The sequence below is a fragment of the Heliconius melpomene genome, chromosome 7 (genome assembly GCF_056956725.1).
Source record: "Heliconius melpomene rosina isolate 202511_hmr_F chromosome 7, ASM5695672v1, whole genome shotgun sequence".
Taxonomy (NCBI): domain Eukaryota; kingdom Metazoa; phylum Arthropoda; class Insecta; order Lepidoptera; family Nymphalidae; genus Heliconius; species Heliconius melpomene.
The window spans coordinates 10549284-10572373 of record NC_140395.1 but is presented as its reverse complement, the minus strand read 5'-3'; the positions used below and the strand labels follow the sequence as shown (position 1 = coordinate 10572373).

Genomic DNA, 23090 nt, shown 5'->3' with positions numbered 1-23090 from the left:
TTGACATTTGACGTTTATACTTATTAATCGTACCACGTGCGCGCGGCCCAACCGACCGATCTAGACTGAGATGAGCAAGCTTCCCACATTTGGCAAATATACAAGGATAAAAAACTTCGTAAACACGAATATAAAAAATTCGAATGTCGTAGCCAAAATAAGGAGCTATTCAGCATTCAACCTCGTTCTGTTCATCACAACATAAAACTGGCCGAATGTAAATATATACCACTAATTAAACATTTTTGACTGAAAAAATATTTCACGAGGCTTCCATAAGATAGTGTTTCCGCTGACAAGCTACGAAAAAGGGACTGCAAAAGGAAATTGGAGCAGTTTTTGTGGGTATACGTCTAGAAAATGTCATAACCGTAGCTCCATTGGCCTACATGTGGTATACAAACTCTTAAGGCTGTATGATGAATGGGCTAGGACGTTATTTACCCGGACCAATTTCGATGGCCAGGTCAAGCCGCTTCTAGTTTGTAATATGAGAATTTACTTTAATCAAAGTATCAAGTTGTTTCTGCTTAAGAATACAAAATTAATTGAAACTTTGCTCAGTCTGGGATATTGACATTTAAAATATATCTACTTGGAAATTATTATAATTATAATGTGAAAACTTTAGCGATATTAAACCACTACTGTTTTTCTTAAATTTTGTATATGTATATGTATAAGTAGGCAGAAATGTCAGAAGTATTTATTTAAATTAAAGAGCTTTCTTAATATCCGCCGATTATTAATCTTAAAGTACTTATGTAAGAAAATGTTTTATTAAGTAAAAATTGAATATGTCAATCAAATTTAAATTCATATATGTAAATATAAGATTAAATTTCAGTTTATAACATATGAGTAAAAAAGTTAACAAATTTCAGGACTTTGCAAAAGATTTTTTATTTAACCTATATAGAAATCAGTTTGCTATATACAACTAAATGCTTGCTTAATAAGAAACAGCATTGTAATTATGTCCTGACATTAGTAAGGAACGTTAAGCAAGCAGAGGCCAGTCGTAGGTTCAATCCCATCGGAAAGTAAATATTTATTTAAATTTATATTTTCATTTCTTCGATCTGGTGCGCGGCGTTGAGTTCTACCAGTCAACACGCAATGGCTCTAGAATTCGGCGGAAAGTGGGGAAAAGAGTGTCTTAACACGAGGTTCCCTCTGCCTTCTTTGCTGTGTGCGGGATACAGCGTGAAGCTGTTAGTTATACAACGCTTTAACTCCAAAAAAAATATTGCTTCTGTATTTCGCATATACCAGAGTAAGGAGAGACATGACCAGAGTATATGAGCATAATTATTATTAAGTCTTAATTAATTATTATCTCATTAGGTGAAAATATAAATTTTGGTCAGTAGTCACTTAACGCTCTGCTGGCCTAGGCTTGAAATGAAAACATTTCATTTTCGTAGTTAACTTTATAATTTTAATATAATATTTTATTTAGTAGTCTCTAAGGGTCACATGGTAAGGACCTCGCAGCAGTTGAAACGCGTCAGTCATGGGCACAAAGTGTGACTGTAAAACCAACTGGCTGTGGGTTCGATCCACACTCGAGGAGATGAAATATTTATTTCGATTTGTATTTCCATTTTTTCGCTCTGGTGTCGAGGCAAAACGCGGCGTTGAGTTCTACCACTCAACACACAATGCCCAAAGAATTCGGCAGAAAGTGGGGAATGGAGTGCCTTAACATGTTAAAATACTAAACAAAATTTAATAAAAAAAGATTATTAAAATAATAAAATTTCACTTAATGCATCAACATTGGGTAAAATTTGATGAAGATTATTTCTTATACAGTGCTAAAAGATATAAATTGTATGAAGTACAATAACCAGCGAAAAAAATACTTAGCAAATATTTTATAATAATATAGCGCCATCTTGCGTTAGAATACCACATCATAAGAGAACTTTAAAAAAGCTTTACCTAATTTAATTGTACAATTTAGTTACGAATAAATTATTTGCTCATCTTGTATCCAGGAGTATTGAAGCCGTTGCGGCGCAGTAGCCTAAGCGTGGGACTATAAATGTAACGCTTGTAGGTTCGATCCTCATTCGGGGGAATGAATTATTATTTATTTACTTTCATTTATTTGCTCTGGTAACAAGATAAAAGTCGGCGTTGAAAATTCGACGGAGCTGCGTGTCTTAATAGTAGGTTCCCTCTGCCTCCCTTACTATATGCGGGATACAGCGAATTAAAAATTTAAATAACATTTCTTTGAACAATTTTCAACTCTTTAGAAAACGATGAGTCATAACAAGATACATGAAAATAAAAAAAAATGTTCCCTCCCTTTCTGAAAAGTTAAATGTAACAACGACTCGCCGCGGGCAAATGCTAGCTAAACACTATACAGGCTATTCCAAGGATAGTATTCAAAACAAACCCCCAACCCCCATTCATTGAGATGGATTTTCAACATGCCACTCATCGTTATTGAACCAACCAATTTGTATTTATTTTTCAATGAAAAATTGAACCTGCTACATTAACAATAGAGCTTATATTTAGTTTCCTCTCAGATAAAGGGGTCGTAAAATATTTCATATAGACAGTGAGTGTGTCTGAGTGTTGTATTTGAAAGTGTTATAGCAAAGCTAGTGTGGTTTCAGTAATAGTAAATCAGAAATATTTTCGCGCATACAAAGGAAAAAAATATATATTAATTCTAATATTTTTTCAGTTATTATCATTTAAATATTCATCCGTATTTAAAGAAGATCTGCTTATTATTACACAATATAAATATATTATTAAACAAGTCGAGAAAGCATTAGGAATTTTATTAACATAATTTACCATTTTTAAGGTTTGAAATTTGGAATATCACGAAGAATTCTTGCAAATACAAAAAAAATAAGCCACAAGACGAAATGTAAGTGAATTTTAATTTCAGTTAATTCGACAATTTCGCATGTCGCCAACAAATAATGAGATATTAAATATTGCTTTTCTAATAATACTGTCTTGAAGGAATAGCATAATTCTAGAGGTATTCTAGCCTCTAGCGAAGGTTAAGATGAATTGAAGTGAACTAACGACTTTGTAAACTTAAATATTACCATGGCAACCCATAATTATAACCAGTTAGGCCTTCTTGCAAAATAAAATGTAATATTCTGTTGTAAACCTTGTTTTAAGTACGTAATGATTATAAAGTAGCGTGTTGTGCTATACAATAATTGTATTACGTGGTCGCAATATGCCCCAAGCGAAGTAAAATGTTTAGTCGATTATTCGATGGCATGGTTTAATAATCAGCTTCACGCAGTATCCCGCACACAGCAGGTTAGGTAGAGGGGACGTAGTGTTAACACACTCCGTTATCCACTTTCCGCCAAGTTCTGGAGACATTGAGTGTTGAGTGGCGGAACTCAACACAGCGCTTTTGCCTTAACCAGAGTGAAGAAACGGAAATATAAATTTAAGTAAATATTTCGTTTCCTCGAGTGGGGATCGAACCCACATGTGTCACGGTAATGTATGGTATGATTTGATAGTAACAATAATAAAACAATTAATAAAAAAATATATCTAAAATATCAAATTACTTTTGTAAAATAAAAAAAAAAACTAAATAATAATATCCAATAATTATTAACGAACTAAAATAATATTACTAAAGGCAGAGTTATGAATATAAATTATTGGAACACAAAATTTGAATAGTCCGTTGATTTAGATTTCGATATTAGTAAGTATTAAATCAGAATTCGTACCACATAGGTTTGAATACTCTTCAGTTCAGGATTTAGTGAATATTTGTTCAGAGTTAAGAGACTATTAATGAATCCATTTACGTACATATCCATGTATGTGAGGTTACATATATTTCTTTCTTCAGATACATGGTGCCTATTTCTGCATAAAAATGACATCTTCTTTCTAGCATTCATTGCTATGTCATCAGGTCTTTCTTGGGAAAACGTTGATGAGTACCGAAATAAACATGTGTCTAGTGTTGAGTCTTCTCTCGGGAATGTTTCCTTATATGGTGAAAAGAAGAAAGAAAAGGTTCTTTCAACTCCCAGAAGACACAGTTTGCGCGGTAATCACTAAAAAAACCCCAAGTTACGTGCCAGTTCTCGAGGGAACTCCTCTTAAAACTGCGCTCAGTACAGTATTAGCATATTAGACATTAATGCTGTGAGTGCTACGTCGTTCAAATCATTGGCGATCCAGTAATCTGTGAGAGACGTGTGTTCTCTATCGCATTTATCATGGGGAGTGCTCTAAGAACTGTTTAACCTGATACCTGTCTTCGAATTTTCTAATCGTACATGCGTCACAACCTTAAATATTATCCTCAACATCCGGATACGCTCTGTGGAACTTCACTACTGTGCAGTTTGGAATATCTCAACACAACTGTGAAATGTTGTTTTTGTTGTTTACCTTGTCTTTTCTATAAAAAAATTCATTCCCCTGATCGAGAATCGAATCGCAACCGTCGCCTTTATATTGTTGGTACAGACAGATGCTGTACTAATGCTCCATGACGGTTTCTACCTTTCTAGTTTCGTCACATTTAGCAACTATTGTAGTTAGAACATTTAGTAATATCATATTTGCAGATCAGACTCGCTAACTTTATAACTGCCTCTCAACTTGGAATATCTGATAAAATGTAGAGTAAAATTGCTTAAAAGCCCTTGTTGAATTATATTTAACTTTATATTTAAAATAACAAATATATTTTCGTATTTTAAAATTGACTTTTATTTTTTTATTTCATTTACCACTTACTTGTTATCGTATTATCGTTGTAAGCAAGAAAAATTTTTTTTTTAATATGCGGCACATATTTAAAATATTTTTTTTTCTTAATTTAGTTATTCCCTCGAAGAAATGTTTATTATTTATGTTATCGAACATCACTAGACGCAGAATATCTTTAGAATGGGCATAGTGTTAAAAAAATGGTTATTCTCTTTCTTCAATAAAAGTTACATAAAAATAAAATAAATAATTAATGTAAGCTTTTCCATATTTTTTGGACGCTCTACTAACTCTATTCCAATCCAAAAACATTATATTATGCATAACTATAATATTTTTTTCTTTATGCATAATATTTTTTCCAACAGTTTCCAAAGTTAGAAGCCGTAAAGTGTACGATCTGATATACGAGTATAAACGTGACCGAGTTGAAGTGCTACAAAAGTTTACCTGCAACTAAGAACTTGGATAACTGAGAAGATGCAAACAGCACATGCAAAATTTTACTATTTGCATAATAATATATATCCTTTCGGGGCGTCAATATCACTTTTTTTAGGTTCACGCACGCGGTAGGTAGATAGAGGGAACCTACTGTTACGACAAAACGTTCCTCACTTTCCGCTAAGAATATTTTTAGAATATTTTTGTCTTCAGTGGTGCTCAACGCCGCGCTTTCTCTCGTTTCCTGAGCGAGAAAAAGAAAATAATTAATTCTCCCGAACTGGAATCGAATCCATAGCCGTCAAGCTGTTGTACCACTGCTCCACCACGTGCCTCAGCTTTATAATAATTATATTAACAAGAATAAGTAGAAAGTAATAAATAGCGCATTCTTATATCTATCGTACCTCCATTGAAAAACGTATTCATTGTTCATTTATATAAGCAAACATTGAGGTTTTTCATTTAATCGATTCCTTTATTCCTTTGTTCATATTATTTATTAATGAATCACTTTATGTATTAATTTATAATTGAACAACTAGTTACTTATACATCTTAAATATTATATTATGGAGAATCGAGTGTCTTAACTCTACGTTTTCTTAATTTGTCTTGATTTTTGTGATGGATTGAAGATAAAAAAAATATTATAAGATATAATATTATTATTAATTCGACAAAATATTATAAATCTTACAGCAGTAACTTAAAATTCTAATGAATATTCTATTGGAGAAATTATTTATATTGAAGTGTTTGTTTTACATTTTAGAATCATCTACAAATGTTACAGTTTCATTTCGGCGTTTCTTGTTTTAAAATAAAAGTAAATATTTTATTAAGGAAAAACGATGAATGAATGATTTTTGGTCTATTTATGATATTTGATTGGCCCAAATATTATGGTATTGTAGCAAAAGCCTCGAAATTTGGGCACAAATTAGGGAAAAGAGTGTTTACCCTAAATTCCCTCTTCCTACTCTTCTCTCCCCTCTGTTTTAAATAACTTATTATTCTATTTCTTATAGCAAATTATGTTGCATACTACATAACTATTTTGTTACAGTAATTATTTGGCCAAAGTTATCCCAACTTAATCCTCCAATGTAATTAACAGTGATACGATGATCGATAACAGCGTGAAAACAAATAAGAAATTCCATTTGCAACTCAGCTCTTATCACGTAATTACATAAAGTAGTTGGTGTTAAAAGAAAAAGATACTTCCTACCTACTTTTTCTATTTCTAACTAACTCTTAACAGAAAAGTTTCGAACTCGTAATGGATATTCGATCGATAAGTGAATGTTACCTGAACGGTACGTAGAGATAGATTTTGTAGTTGCAGTGAAAAGTAATAAATTAATTGAAATTATGTTGTTAAAGGGTCGAATAATAAAATAGATTTTCTTTATAGCGTCACGCTGTATTCGTCTCTAGGGTAGGCAGAGGGAATCTAGTGATACGACACTCCGTTCCCTATTTTCCGCCAGAGTGAGGATGGAACCCACAACCACCACCACCCACCCACCAACGACCACCAGTCGCGTTCACAGCCACACACTTGTGCCCCTGCTACATTATTATAGGATAGAATTGTAAAATAGATAAATTAAGATATAATACTAAAAATTCTAATAAAATTTTAACATAGTTGAATTTAAACACGCGACTCTTGGAATCCATCCAAATGCTACAGCCAATTAAGCTATTCGTTCTTATCGCGATAGTCTTATCTAACGACTTTCGTTGTAACAACTTTACAATACACCAATAGATTTTTGTAGATATGTTTAGTTTATATTGCTAATAAGATATAACGATATTTGTATTAAAATATCTTTTAGGGAACATATACATTTTTATTTTTTTATAATTATTTATATGTTTTCTAAAAAGTATTTGTCTTCCTAAGTGTGGAATAACATTTAAAAAATATAAAATATTTATATTATATGACCTATATATACATACATAATGAAAGCTGAACGACCTGTTATTATATCACATTAGAATTTGGCATGAACATCAAACAATGGTACAATCAATTTATTTGTAGTAATTACGATCGATAAATTGTCAGGCGATTCATTTCAAAGAAAAAAAAATGTTATAATAGTTGAAATATATATTATCTAATTATATGGACAGATATATATAATATATATTACCACTTTGAATATTTTACAGACGTTTCAAATATTTGTGACGCTAATCTATGCCCCTATGCGATTTCACTCTGTGTAATTTAATTGCAGAAAGGCATGATACAGTAATTCTATTCTCCAATATAATTTTCAAGATAAATCATCAAATATGCTTAAAAACGGTCTTTTAATACGATGTTTTATTAAATATTGAAAGAAAAAAGTGTTTACTTACGTGAAACGCTCCCCTTATTAATGGTCCAGCCTGGCCAACGTATAGCGTTGATGCGGAATCGAATACCAATTCAAATGGGCTTCTCTTCACCGTCAAAGTGTCGAATTCTTGACAATTTAGATATAACGATATATTTTGGGCGGTCACTTTTAGGGCGAACCGACTCCATTTCTTAGCAAATGATGGTACAACAAATGATGCTATTGTTTGGCTTAAGGCGTATACATTAGCGTCTGTGTATAATAGCGATATATTAGTAAGACCTGGACCTGATGGTATTAATTGAACACCCAATTGGACTACGGTTTCCAAAGGATTGACGACGGAGAAGAGAAACCCGCCATCTTTGTTTGCAGGACGGACAGTTGCCGTAATAGAAAATTCTCCATACAGCTTCTCAGGCATAAAAAGACGATATGGTGATTTAATATCGGAGCCAGGCTTCAGCCCATAAGCTGGAAACCCATCCAGGCCCTCGTCGAAGTACTGAGTTTTCGGATTGCTGAACGGCACCCCAATCGCGTGCAGCAAGTCGTATTCAGGAATATCTGGAAAGCGATAAAATTATCTTTCTTTATGGGCACTTTACGTTTCTTTCCTTTTAGTTTTGTTTGTAGTGTGTTAATTTCTTAACTAGTTCACAGAAAATTTATTGTTACAACTAGGTCACGTTACAACTCTGCTTTATAGCGGTTTGTTGTGCTTCGAACAATTTATTGGTCGTCGTTAAAAATTTAACAAAGTAACATTTATTTGTAAAATACGAATGCTATTTAATTATGATAAGCACTTTGAATGAGATATTTAAGTTTTTATATTAATTTTACAAAAAGCATTCGACGTAGTATTTATGGTTTTGCATAATAGTCGTTGTACCTAATTCTACCGCTGGTCGATTCTTCTATAGTCAATAATTATCTAGCTATTAGTTACTAGTATTTTTCTGTCTGTGGAACTATACACTATAGCATTTATTACGAAATTGGTGTCATTTACCTCATTTATTAGTTCGTAATATAATAATATTAAACAACATTTAAAGATTTTTTTTTATATGATCGATTAAATAATTTTTGTACAAACGTTCTGTATATGAATACCTTTTAAAATTAATATTTTTAATATTTAGCTAGCGGTAAATTTATGGAGAGCAACCGACATGATGTCAATCTAATATCTTTGAGGTCCTGGATACTTACGCAAGTGGTTTAAGCTTCCAATTTCTTAACGTCATTAAAATGTGCTAGTAATTAGTTTCTAAGTCGCTATATCGATAGCTCTTAGAGATCTGACTAATAGATTCACATTAAAATATTCATAAAAAACTTATAACATATAAAAGTTTTATCAAAATCCGTCCAGTTATTTCTTATGTAAAGTGAACAAAAGACAGTTGTTTCACTAGAGAAGAGATCCAAAAAATTATGAAAATTATTTTGCAAACACCAAAAGCTTCTATTAGGTACTAAAATTGTTAATATTAATGTATATTCTTTTTAGAAATTTAACTTCTTTTACAGTTTTATTGTATGTATTTATACTGGTAAATTATTAATTAAATTAATAGTGTATATTTTATATTACTAACGACGAATATAAACATTTCAAATATTTTTTGCTGCTGCGTCTACTAAATCCCTTAATCCATAGAGTTGCACACCTCGCACGTACTATTGTTTCTTCTGAACGTGTGTATCATATGAGAACAAGAGGTTGTTTTTACGTTTTAAATTTATATTTTCATTTCGCTCTGGTGTTGAGTTAAATGGCGTTAAGCTCCGCCAGTCAATACAGAATGAATCCAAAATTTGACGGAAAATGGGGAACGGAGTGTCTTAATTCTAGGTTTTCTCTGCCTCTACCCTGTTGTGTGCGAGATACATTGTGAAACTATTTTATATTTTTTTATAATTTAAAGAATATTGAGAATAATGTTTTATAATTGTCAAATTTGGCTTTTTTATATAAAAAATTGAAATTTTCATATTGATACAGTATATCCAATATTGTGGTTGGTACAGATGAACATAATTATGTATTTGATGGGGAAACTGAAACGATGTCTGTATTGCAGTGTAATTTAATATTTTTGAAATACTTTTTTTTTGTATCTATTTGAATAAAATTCGTTTGATTCAGAATATAAATAAGATTATTTTGATATATCACCCATAATGCTGCTATCTTTAATTTTAATGGAAACTCACACTACTCCAAAACTGGCTCATCAGTTTGTTATCAGGAATACCTCAAGGTTCTATATAAGGCCATGTGTTCTTTAATCTTTTTATGAACGACCATTGCAGAAGTTTTAGCGTTGAAAGACTATAAAACTAATACTCTCTCTCTCTCTCTCACACCTATCTTAATGTTTAGGATAAGCGTGAAGCAAAATAAAAACAAATAGAAATTGTCCAATTGAATGTATATCACATTCCACACAGATGAATAATAAATAAACAAAAGCATTTGCTTGCATCAAATGTAAAAGGAACAAAAAACTAAAACCATAGCGTATAGTCCAACACGTCCAAGCTTAATAACAAGAATATTTGTTCATATATCACGTTTATTATGTTAAACATATAAAAAAGTAGTGCCAAGTCACTTATTCCTCTTATATGATGTTTCTGTATTATTATGACACTATGCACCAATATTAATACACTAAATCAAAAGATATCTTGATTTGTGCCACTTTTTATAATGTTGAACCCAGCGTGGTGGATACTGTCTAATTGAAAGTCGTGGTTGTCAGTTCAAAACCAGTCAGGGGTAATATTCATATTAACATAATATAAACGTTTTTGCCGTTTGCTTAGAGAAAGTGCGAGATCGTAGTTGCCATCTAATGCGGATGGATGCAATAAGGATAATTAAGTAATTTATTGCAGGATCGTTTCTGTGTATAACATATGCATTGCATATACATATTTTTTTTACTTTACGTTTTAGCTTCGTTTCAGCTAGGCGGGCTAGGCTTAGGCGGAGGGAACCTGGGAATCTAGTGTTAAGACACTCTGTGCCCATTAAGACACTTCCTTTGCCCACTTTACGCCAACTTCTCGAGAAAAGATTACAGTCTCACGCTTTTGGCCCTGCACCATGAGCCGAAAGGGTCCTAATATTAGGTTCCCTTTGCCTTCCTTGCTATGAGCAGAGTACAGCGTGAAAAATATTTTTGTATACTATCGCTAATTTTGTATAACACGTAGCAGGCATATTTACGTACAATCATTTTAATTTTAAAAAGCTTGTACACAATAAGCTTAATTCACCAAAAATTTAAAAGCTAAAATGTAGTATGTATAGTATTTTTGTAGACTTGAAATTCTCAATTCTCATGTCTCTTTTATTTTTATGGGTACGTTTCGCTGGCGTAAGCACGCACGTATATAATAGCCGTTATGGTGGCAGTCGACAAATTCGAAGCTTACCACCCGCGGTTACTGTTTGTTTATTTTATAATACTTTTATTATAACCGACCCGCCGCGACTAGCTTCTTTTTGTATGAATAAATCTTTATGGAACTAAAAATGGACAGTGGATTATTGTAGAATTTTTTTATGTCTTGTATAAGAATTTTTATTTCCTCGCTCGCTCGTTCTGCTATCGAGGCAAAGCGCGGCGTTAAGTTCCGCTATTCACCATGCAATACCTACAGAAATTGTGAAACGGGAATGTCTTAATGGGAACAGATTTTCTTAGCACTAAGTTCCCAGATTTCCTGTGTGTAATTTGCTATATCCAGGATACAAAGTAAAGCTTTATTTTACTCATAATATTAATATTTCAGCTATCAAAAGTAGAGTCAATATAAAAAACACTTACCATTCGCATATTTAGATCCAAAAAGTCCATCGTTTGCTTCGCAAATTGTACTTGACAGTACAATAACTAGCCACACGTACCTAGAAAAAATAAAACGAAATATTAATATTCATATAAAATGTCCTTTAAGCAATTGATACAGATATTAATAGGAATAATGATATACAGTAAATAATATTACAACTGCATTCTTTTCGCTTGCAAATATTCAAATAAATATTTTATATTATGCATTTATTATAAGGTCATAGAAAAAATAAACTATTCATGTTGTTTGTGTAGTTGATCTTATATTAATTAAATAAAAAAATAAAGAATCGTCATGGCGAAGGGGGCAACACAGAGTCTAACTACAAACACCATGATTGTGGGTTCCATTCTCAATCGGGGAAAAAGAAATATTTAATATTTTCATTTCCTTGCCCTACTAACAAGGCAAACCGCGACGTTAAGTTCCGCTATTCAGCTATTATTTTATTTTTCCATCCAAAATTTGATCCTAAAGCATAGATAGCATTTCGTAGCAGAATTTCAATTAACCGTTTTCAAAATTCAATTTAAAACAAGTAACACTGAAACGAGAAAGAAAGCTGACTAATTGAAATAATCTACTGAAGATTCATTAAATACGAACTGTCGGCCAATTGAACGATGAATCCCCAATCAAATCCATTTACAAGTATACCGGGACCGTGTGCCGGGATGAAAGAAGTGTCTATCTGCAATTCAGATCGTGCTCTGAATCGGGTAGATGAAGTGAGATTTCATTGATATGAATTGGTAAATGCCTATTGGGTGGTAAAATTTTGATTTTTAGGGTTCCTTACCTCATGACGAAAACCTTATACCTGTCGGTGTCAAGAACATTTAACTCGAGATCGAGTGGAAGTATCAGGGTGAAATTAATATCAAATATTCAGTTCTATAGTGCTTTAAAGCTCAGAATCAAGCTTCCATATTGTATTAAATTCGCTGCGTAATACAGACCTCTCTTTCAGATCTTTTCCGTGGACATACAGTTATGAAATTCGGCCCGAAGTGAGATTTTATAATATAAATAAAGGAAAAAATCTGAAATGTGATAGGTATTAAAAGAAAATCTGAAAAGTGAAAAATTATACAGAAAAGAAATCATTATTAACTTATATTTATAGAAAATTCAAAATTAAACTATATCTTTGTCTAATATTTATTTCTTATATAATGATTTCATGACATACAAAATAAACGATATAAATAACAAGTAATTATTGTGAAAGCTGAGCAAGTCAATTTGAAGCAAATTGATTTGAATAATACTCCTAGTCATGAGGGCGAAGGTCGTGGGCTTAGCAGGAGTTTTATGAAAGGAAATTAAGCAATAGCAACGTAATAACTGTGAATGAAACCTTAATTCCGATGAAAATAGCTTTTAAGTGAAATAGTCCATAATATTATACAGCTTTACTTCGATTCATTAGTACTTATCTTGCTTAAGAAATGCTCGCTTGTTTAAGAAAATGAGAGTAAAAAAGTTATTTTTGTAGTTTCATTCATTACATCGAATAGAAATCGAACCTACATCCTGTCGCGTTTATAGCCGCACTTTTACTTTCGGCTTCGAAAATATTACATTATAAACATTCCTCTGAATAAAATTCGAATTCATTACCATCGACTGTAGATAGACACATTCTAATTGCATCAGAATGGAGTTTTATAATATTTACATTCATACATTATGCAAGTAATATTCATATATATGTGATATTATTTACTAAGATTTAAATATGCCAAAGATCATTACTTTTTATGGTCATATCCTGTTTTACGATTGAGTGTTACAATTTTAATCCCATTTAAATTGATATTTTTTGCTTTTAAAATTCCAATGTTTATCATAAAATTGCATATTGAGAAATAATTTATTGCTTGTAATCTATTTGATAACTAGCGACCCTCTTGCGGCTTCGCCCGCTTTAACTACTGGATTATTCAGGTAATGTATGTTTGCAAAGCACTTAAGATAATGTGAAAATTAATTAAACCCTAATGTTACCCGCATTTTTGTAGTTTCAATAAGGATTTTCCAATTGTTTTACACAGCAAGGATTTTTTAGTAGGTACCGTAATTTTAAATCTGTGATACTAATCTTTTCAAGTACTTATTAAAATATATTTAAATGATTATTTTTAGATAGTTAAATGACTATTTTTAAACGGAAGAAATTATAAACAAAAACCTACCTACTAATAACTACTACAAAAAATATGAAACCAAATATATCGCGCTTAAATAATACATTCAACTCCAATTATCCAATACGTGCAAACGCATCTAACTAAATCTTCGTTGCTATAGAGGCAGCCGGGTTTTTTTTTTTCGAGCTTGTGGTTAATGAAGGGGGTATTCTGTCCCTGATGAAAAGCAAACACGACGTGGCTGCCTGTGAGGAAAATTAAATAGAATGCATGGGCCGGGAATCGAACCCGGGCCGCCCGCGTGGCAGGCGAGCATTCTACCACTGAACCACCGATGCGTGTAAGGCAAGCGGGCACGGCGGACGCATGGCGAGTGGCGAGCCGTTTCGCAGCAAGGATTTTTTTGATATTGTAACAACTTCTAAAGTACTTATTAAAATGAAAAACAGTAAAAGACAGTTTTGGTCTACATTAAAGGGCCAACGTAACTAATGTACTTATTTATATGCGAATATAATAAGGGATAAGTGAAACTTGAGTAACATACAGCCGATGTGTCAACGGCGGGATGTGTCAACAATTAAATGCGTTTTTCTGTAAAACTATTCGCAATTTCGAAATATTGTAAAAAGCAAATTTTATCTTCGTTTAACGTAGAAAATTAATAAAGTATTTTAAAGGATAAGGATTAATACCATTATGGAAAAATATCCCTCACAATAAAAAATATATTGAAATTATTATTTTTAGACAGAAAAATGATCACTACACGTTATTCTTAAAAGATACGAATATGCTCTCGCGAACTTTTTTGTAGATCTTATTAAGAGGAACAATACTCCAGTACATTTTTTTCATGTAGTACTTACCATTAGAGCAGCACATGCGCGAAAGTGTCTCAACGGGTAGGACTTTATACACATTTATCGTATTTATGTTAATTTACATAAGAATGTACAAATAATAAACTATATATAAACCTTCTACGAAAAACACTCGACTTAATGGTGAAGACCGCATCAACATCCGTTGGGTGGTTTAGAAGAAGAAGAGTTAGAAACAACAGACAGACACGAAAAGCGACTTTGTTTTATAAGATATAGGATAGGATGAGAACGAAGTGCCTTAACACTTAATTTACTCAACAGATTCCCAGGTTCCTTCTGCCTACTCTGCTATGTGCAGTATACGGTATGAAGTATTTTTTTTTTCTTATTATCTTGATCAGATTTTTTTCACATAGATTTTTACTCAGACGTAAAGTAAAAAACTGCATGCTTTATTATGAAGTGCTCTTTCTTAATTCAAGTAGTTTATTTAATTTAGGCAGGATGCGAAAAATAATTAAGAACATATACAATACAATATTACAAATAAATACAAAAAATCTTAACCATATCGACCAGATCGTTCATCTCGATTATTAATTAAGGCGTACATCCCGTTTAGAAACAGTCGGTATTAATTGCGGCGGAACAAAAGTCATAAGTACCATCCATCAGTGGGTTGGGGGAGGTTTGACAGCGGCCTGTTTCATTTAGACGTCCAATAGTGTGTCGGTTTTGAAGTTTCATACAATGTAAATAGAGGAATCAATCATTATTGGGAACCTAGTTAGGGTTATTGAAGGGTATTGTTTGGTTTGATATGGTTTGTTTGTGATAAGGATAGATTTGAGGGCTGTTGTGGCTCAAGGGCACAAATATGTAACTGTACCGTGGTGGTTGTGGGTTCCATTCCCACTCGAGGAGATGGAGAATTTTTTTTTTTATGGAATAAGACCAGGCAAACGAGCAATCTTAAGATAAATGCTCTCAGACAGACCACAAAGTGAGAATCACTTTAATAAACGTACCGTTTTTTCCTATTGAGGTACGGATCCTTAAAAAGGTTAATAATAAAAAATATTTTTCCAAAAATTTCAAATGTTAACTTTTTAAAGTTAATAAAGTATCGTACTCAATTAAAACCGATATATCGGTTTAGTAATAATTAAAATTTCAAGAATTTTATTTAATAAATTCTACGAACTAAGCTAACAGCGTGTGTAATTTTAAGTGCACAAATGAAAGCCGCAAACGCCGCATTCATTGTATTCCTAATTGATTCTACTTCAGCATTCTTTATAAAACATTTTTTTTTGTTTTTATTTTTAACCGACTCCAATAAAAGGAGACGGTATCTCAATTCGAATGTATTTATAGTTAGAAAGTATTAGAATGAAAACGCTATTTTCTTAGATTTAAATGAAGAATAGAGTGTAATAATTATTTTCTCTCTGATCAATGAAAAATAATTGTCATATTCTATGCGGCTAGGTACTATTTGAGGGCATCGTGGTACAGGGCCAAGCTGTAATGCGGCGGTTATGGGTTTGATTCCCACTAGGGGGCCAAGGCAACAAGTGCGGCGTTCAGTTCACTCAACACTCTTGAAAATTCACGTCTTGTAAATTCGACTAAAAGCGGAGCATGGCGTATATTAATACTAGGTTCCCTCTGCCTACCCTGCTATATACGGAATATAGTGTGAAGCTGAAAAAAAAATAAAAAAATCTCTATCAGTCTACTCACAAAGCGAAGATTAAATCCCTCCTCTAAAGTTATTCAATAAGGAAGCAATGAAGTGCCTGGTCGCAGGGTTAACAGACAATTACTCCTCCAAACAGAGTTGATTTTATTTATTAAGGGCAATTATAGGGCAATTCTTAATAAAACATAAAATATATTATGTGACTGTATAAATATTACGCGGCATTGAGTTCTGTCTGCCTTCAGAATTCAGCAGAAAGTGGGGAACGGAGTGACTTAACTCTAGGTTCCCTATGCCTACCCTGCTGTGTGCGGGATACAGCGTGAAGCTGATAAAAAAAAGCACTTTTTCTTATTACCAGAGCGAGAAATACAACCACAACGAGGATATAAAAATAAATCTCCAAAATATTATTGCCAAAATTTAGAATCGTTTGAGTGAAATTAATTCTAATTCTCTCAATCTATTCTCTCCATGTACAATAAAAAAATAGACAAAAGAAAAAAACTTCATCTTTCTTAATCCACACAATTATGAAACCGAATACCGAAAAAGAAAAGTCTGGCGTTTAACGAGTATTTTAAGTGAAGACAATTTAATTGTTACTCACAGTTGACAGTACGCTATTAATCTGCATTAAGCGGAGAGCAAGTAGCATACAGTTTGTCAATAAATTAATTGTCATGTTCTAACTGTAATGGATACTATTTTATAATCGCTTAGTGTCTTAGTTGGTTGAGGAATTTGAATGTGCAACTTAGATTGTTGACCTTGCGTTCAAATTGCTTAAATGTTAGCACTCTATTTACACCTCATAATAATACTTATTTAATAATACTTATTTGTTTAAACGTGGTACATATATAATTATTTTAACTTAACTTAACTTCACGCTTTATCCCTTAGCGGGGTAGACAGAGAGAATGAGCGCCAAAGTCTATGCCAAAATCTCTGCATACCTCTTTCGCCTCGTCCGCTGTCATCGACCTTCATACATGCCCTTCGGGGAGTCCTCATGCTTTTTACGTGACCTTCCTCCAGTATCTTTGATACTGTGTTTTCGAAGGTCAACCGAGGTCTCCCCTATTATAATTGTTTTTATTTTGTATACTTGTTTTTTTGTCAGCTTCATGCCGTATCTCGTATAATAGGGTAGGCAGAGGGAGACCAGTGCTAAAACACTCCGCACCTCACTTCTTTTTCTAACTGGTAACGCTGGTAACGAGGTGAAGTGCGGTGTTGAATTCCGCCACTCACCACGCAATACCTCTAGAATTCGGCGGAAAAAATGCAGACGGAACAGAGGGTCTTGGGAACCTGGTCCCACATTCTCTCAGCTTCCTCTGCTATAATGTTTACTAGCTAATTTTCGCCACAAAAAAAAACTATCACTATCACTATCATTCTAGTGATACAAACAATCATATTTTAAGAAATACATTATTTTTTACTAAGAGCACCCAAGAATGCAATATTACCTAATTACCCATTTTCTTTTTAAGTCCACGTTTTCTTTCCCAAGATACTTACAAATATAAGCTTGTAAGCATAATATGGATGGAATGCACAAAGGTCAATAGAATTAAGGTCGCAAACACCTAACGTAACGATGTGAAACATTATATCATTAAAATTTAAATAAAAAATTACCAAACTTTCACTTTGAAATATTAATAATTGTTATGATTATATTATAGTGTATTATATTATGACATAAGAGTCAAAATATGTCAAAAATAAAAATGGTTATAGTTTTTATCGTATCCCATTGTTGTGGAGCAGTGTGTTCACACTGTATTCTACACATAGCAGGATAGGCAGAGATAACCTGGGAATCTAGTGTTGAGACACTCCGTTCCCATTAAAACACTTTCATGACACACTTTAAACAGAATCGAACCCACAACCTGTCACGTTTATAGTCGCCCACTCGTACCCCTGCGGTACAACTGACTTCAATACTCCTGGATGTTAATATTGTTTATCTTAAAATATAATATTAATCTTAATATTATTCTCAAAAACTTGAAATAATGGAGACGATAACAAAATTTTAGTACTTACCAATAAGTATAACGAAAAAAATGCTGCATTTGGGATATTTACAAAATATATTTAGGTTTCTCCAGGTACATTTCGACACCTTCATGAATTATTGAAAACGATAAATTTCCCTTAAGACTCACAAAAAGAAAGTGTCACATTTATCGTTCGCTCCAGAAGGATAATATTATGTGAAAGAAAACAGTGGCTGCCATTTTTCACTAAGACTATGCATAACATTAATATTAATTTTATGGTATTCTGATAAGTTTTAACAATTATAAGAATATATGGAAAGAATAGCAATAAATGCTATCGGTTTAGGTTTGAGTAAATTGACATTCGCACAAAATTTAGGCTTGAAAGTGTTTTTTTTTATAATTAGGTACTAGTGCAGTTTTTTAATTGTCGGATCAATTAAAGTCTCTAAATTATTGGTATGCAAATAAAAGACTTTTCAAAGAAGAAAATAGACTTTTCATTAACTGTTGGAAGTGTCTCTCTCTCTCTCTCTCTCTCTGTGTCAAAAAAGATAGGTCGGCCAGTGGGAATATCTATTGGACATTTATTTATTACATCATTTCGACATAATTCGAACAAAATCGACAACATACACATAGACATGAACTTTAAATTGAAAAAAAAAAACAAAACAAAACATTCTTTTGTTCAATAAAAAAAAAATCCACAACACAATAAATTAATTTGACAAAAAAAATACGATTGTAAAAAATGGAATTTTAATACGAGTATAGTGTCAGGGCTGCAATCTTGCCCCGGACGACTGGTTCCACGATGAGCTTTATAATTTGTGCTATTTTCATGCAAATTAAGTGGAACACCGTAACAACGTAGAAGCGTTGTCATTACACGCTGTCAGAGAGAGAGAGAGAGAGAAATGCTTAAAATATTAAACCCTCGTTCGATTTCCGATGGCAATTTGTGGAACCTATTACACAATTGAAACAATGTGGAGTGAATGTTTTCAATTTAATTCTTTGGTGTGGCTATGTTGGAATTTATCAATTAATTTATTGTAATTTGTTTTTTTTTTAAATATTTTTGTTCAATATGTATGTATTTCAATTTGTATTTTATTATAAATGCAATTGTTCCAGAACTACCCAAATAAGAAACAAGAGTTGTAATTGATTCATAAAATACATTTTTACATTTGAAAAATCTGTGTTATCACAGTCTCTTTTTTGCGGATTTCGCATTTTTCCACTCAAAATTCCATGGCTCATGGCGGAAATCAACGACGTATTCCTTTTTCACCTCACAGCTTCACAATGTATCTCATGTATAGCAGGGCAGTTCTGTTCCCGTTAAGATATCTCCACCGAATTCCCCAGGCATTTTTCACTGCCCTCCAAAAGTGCAAAAAATAGAAATAATTAAAATACAATGACACCCCGAATCAGGATTGAAGTTGCATTCATCGCGCTTACAGGAATTTTGCTCGAAAACATTTCTTAAAAGAAATTATAAAAAACATTACGACTTTTTAACAAATCTACTCACGAATTGATGTTTAAAAGAATATAGAGCCGACAAACATTATATATGTGCGGTACGTCTTTGATTTTTATCTTGATTTTGTGTTTGCAACAAAATGACCGTAGTTTAAGCGCCCGTATCGAATGCTAATTGAATTTTAAAGTTTGTAAAAGTACTCAAAAGCTTCAATTATTCCGCATAAAAAAGCGTAAAAAGCTTCGGAACTTGTTTAATTTAAAACACTTTGACAGAGTTACGTTCATAAATATAACATTTTTGTCGGTATATTTTAAGAGATGATTGAATAATAAGTGTAATTAAATAATCTATTTTTTTTTTAATTTTCCCGCTCATAGCAGGATAGGCAGGGGGAACCTTAGACCCTACTGTTAAGACACGTTCCCCATTAAGAAGCTTTCCTTCTTCACTTTCCGCTGAATTCTTAAGACATTGCGTGTTGAGTAGTGGAACTCAACGCCGTTCCCCTTATCGATAGGGTAGTTATAGAGGTAATGAAAATATTTAATAATTATTTCCCTCGAGTGTGAATCGATGCCACAACCGTCGCTTTACAGTCGTACGCTTGTACCTCAGCGCAACGAGGGTCTATCTCTATTTTATATATATTTTTTTCTCATTTAAAGAAAGTTTAAATGCATTTTGAGTTTGAAATTGTAATGTCACTACTTGACTTAATAGAAGATTTTACTTTATTTAACTAGGTCTTCAAATCTATCTTCACAGCAAGAATAATACCATTAAGAAACTTTGCAGCGTCTGATTGTAAATGCGACGGTAATCGATTCAAATCCGTTCGGGGGTATGAATTTTCATTTCCTCGATAAGTAAAAAAAGACAAATGTTTTTAAAATTAATGTCTTAACAATAGGTTCCCTCTGCCTACCCTGCAATTTGCGGAATATAGAATGGAGCAAAAAAAAATTAAAAGCTCAAGCTTCTAAGGTCATGATATTGACATTTTAGATCAGTGTATTCATTCAATAAACATATTAAATTATTTATTTATCTGAACAGGCGTTATACGAGTTTCCATTTTTGGACAAGCACTGTGGACATGAGTAATAAATATAATACCATATTTAGTCTGTGCTGTAGAGTTCGTGATGGTGTTTTAATAATGTACTATTTTATCTCGATCTCGGTTATTTCTGGTAAGTGTCAAGTTCATACAATCAATCATTGTAAATCATTGAATAAATAATATTTGTAAAGTTAATAATAAGGATAGAGGGTCAATCGCAGTGCAGGGGCACAAAGTGTGACTGTAAAAGCGACAGGTCGTGGGTTCGATTTCAATTGGATGAAATTGAATTGAATTATATTTATTGAATTGAATTAAATTGATTGAATTGAATGATGATTTGAAATGAAATATTTAATACTTCCATTTTCTTCGCTCTGGTGTTGAGATCCGCCACTTAACAAGCAATGACACCAGAATTCGGCGGAATATGTGGAACGGAGTGTATAAACACTAGGTTCCCTCTGCCTACGCTGCGTGCGGGATACAGCATAAAAATATATAATTTTTTCTTTAAAAAAAATAATTATTTATTTGTGATGAATTAATAATATTTATAAATTATAATTTACAATAATTAGCAACTCTTTGACCTTACCAACATATCTACGTCCTTATAAACTGCTCTATTAGCTATATTTACTAGATGTACCTTATCGTGTCTTTTATTTAGTTATAAATATATATGAAATATTATTTAATATAATCATTACAAGTTTCATAATATATTTTATAAATCTAGGCCAATGTTGTATCTAGAAATAATTACTAAATCTAGGGCTATACAGAAATTACTAAGAATTATTCTTGTATTACGAACATGAGAATAATCTTAAATATGTTTTTGCCATACATTGGTATATGTTTATTGGTAAAATTAATGTATAAAATTAATATCTACTCTACGTGCTATAGTAGTTACCGTGAATGATTTGAGTTGAAGATAATTAATCTTCACGCAATCACGTTATTTTGCGAGGGTTTTGTATTTTCCGCCAATTTGGTGCTTTCCAACTAAGTATCTTGGTGCCTAAACTCCCTAAGGAACCTACATCCCTAACTTGAGTACTCTACGCCGCCTATTTGCCATTACGTTGTCTGTACGTCACTCACTGGTAGAAGAGTTTTATATTGTACTCATATATTACAGGAATATTATAAAAGCTTTGAGGTCACTTATGCGACTGTCAACGCGGCCTTTACATTTCCGTACCGCGGCGTTGGGTTTCGCCAGTCGACACGCTATGCCTCAAGAATGCGACGAAAATTGGGGAACGGCTGATTCCCTCTCTAATTCCCTCATGAGATTCCCTCTGCGTTCTAGGGTAAAAATCAAAATACTAATTTCATTACGGCAGTTATGGCATTGGGGCCGTTCAAGTATACACACGCAATGTCTCGAATAATTCGGCCAAAAGTGGAGAACGGAGAATTTTAACACTAGATAAACGTTTATCGCCTTGTTATGTTAAACTGTTTATAATAATTCATGTATTAGCATAGTAACTCCATGTAAGCTTTCGACCCAATGACTCAATATATTTATTATACTTAGTAACAGGATTTGCATAACCCGAGATAGATGACGAGTTGACACGAACTACAGGCACGTTCTGAACATAGAAAGTCACACTAATTGGCATACCTCATTCCTTGTTTAATTTTAGAGTTGGTACTGTTTATTTTGTGAGAAAATAAACTTTAAAATAGACCACACAGTATATGGTTAAAATTATATATTTTTTTATCTTCATGTTCCATATATATCTTGGTAGGTCGATCCTAGTGTAAAGACGGAGTGTTTTAACACTAGGATTTCTAGGTTTTAGGTTTACCACTTTCCGCAGGGCTTTTGCCTTAGTGCAAGACCGAAGAATTACTAATACTTTAAACATATTCGAAATCTCTCCAATATTTCCTCAAAAAGCTTTATGTGATTTAAGTAACAATTTAATCTCTCTACGATCAGTTTAATTAAAACGATTTAGCCTCGTCGGTCAAAGTCTTATAATGGCCAAAATATTTGTGATACGAGATATTGATCTAACTTTAGCTAAGAGCTTACGTTATTCAACGTATTCTCTAGAAACTACGAGTATTTAATCGTGATATTTGTTAAAGGCCTCGTTTGAGAGACAAGCAAAAGCTGTTTGTGTTCTCCAACAGTATAATGGAGAAATTGACGATTTACGTATATTCGTATATTGAATGTGTGATGTATGAACGTTGTTTGACAGGTTGATGGGAAAATCCTTGGTTATACCATATAAAACAATGACAACCCCAACCAAAGGTGTATTCTCTAACTGTGAAATCTATTACTTAAAATTAAATCAGCTTCACGCTCTATCCCGCACACAGCAGGGTAGGCAGAGGGAACCTGTG

The 23090-nt window shown here is 32.7% G+C and overlaps 1 protein-coding gene across 6 annotated transcripts in view; it reads right to left on the bottom strand.

The window, feature by feature from the left end:
- LOC146537816 (uncharacterized) overlaps positions 1–23090 on the bottom strand; it is a 134411-nt gene that overhangs the window by 43778 nt on the left and 67543 nt on the right. For all 6 annotated transcript variants that reach the window (XM_085188957.1, XM_085188963.1, XM_085188959.1 and 3 more), the window contains exons 3-4: positions 11408–11487; positions 7576–8123 (exon numbers count right to left, since the gene is read on the bottom strand). In XM_085188957.1, coding sequence (XP_085045083.1) covers positions 7576–8123; positions 11408–11487 — 628 coding nt within the window. The remainder of the gene's footprint in view (positions 1–7575; positions 8124–11407; positions 11488–23090) is intronic.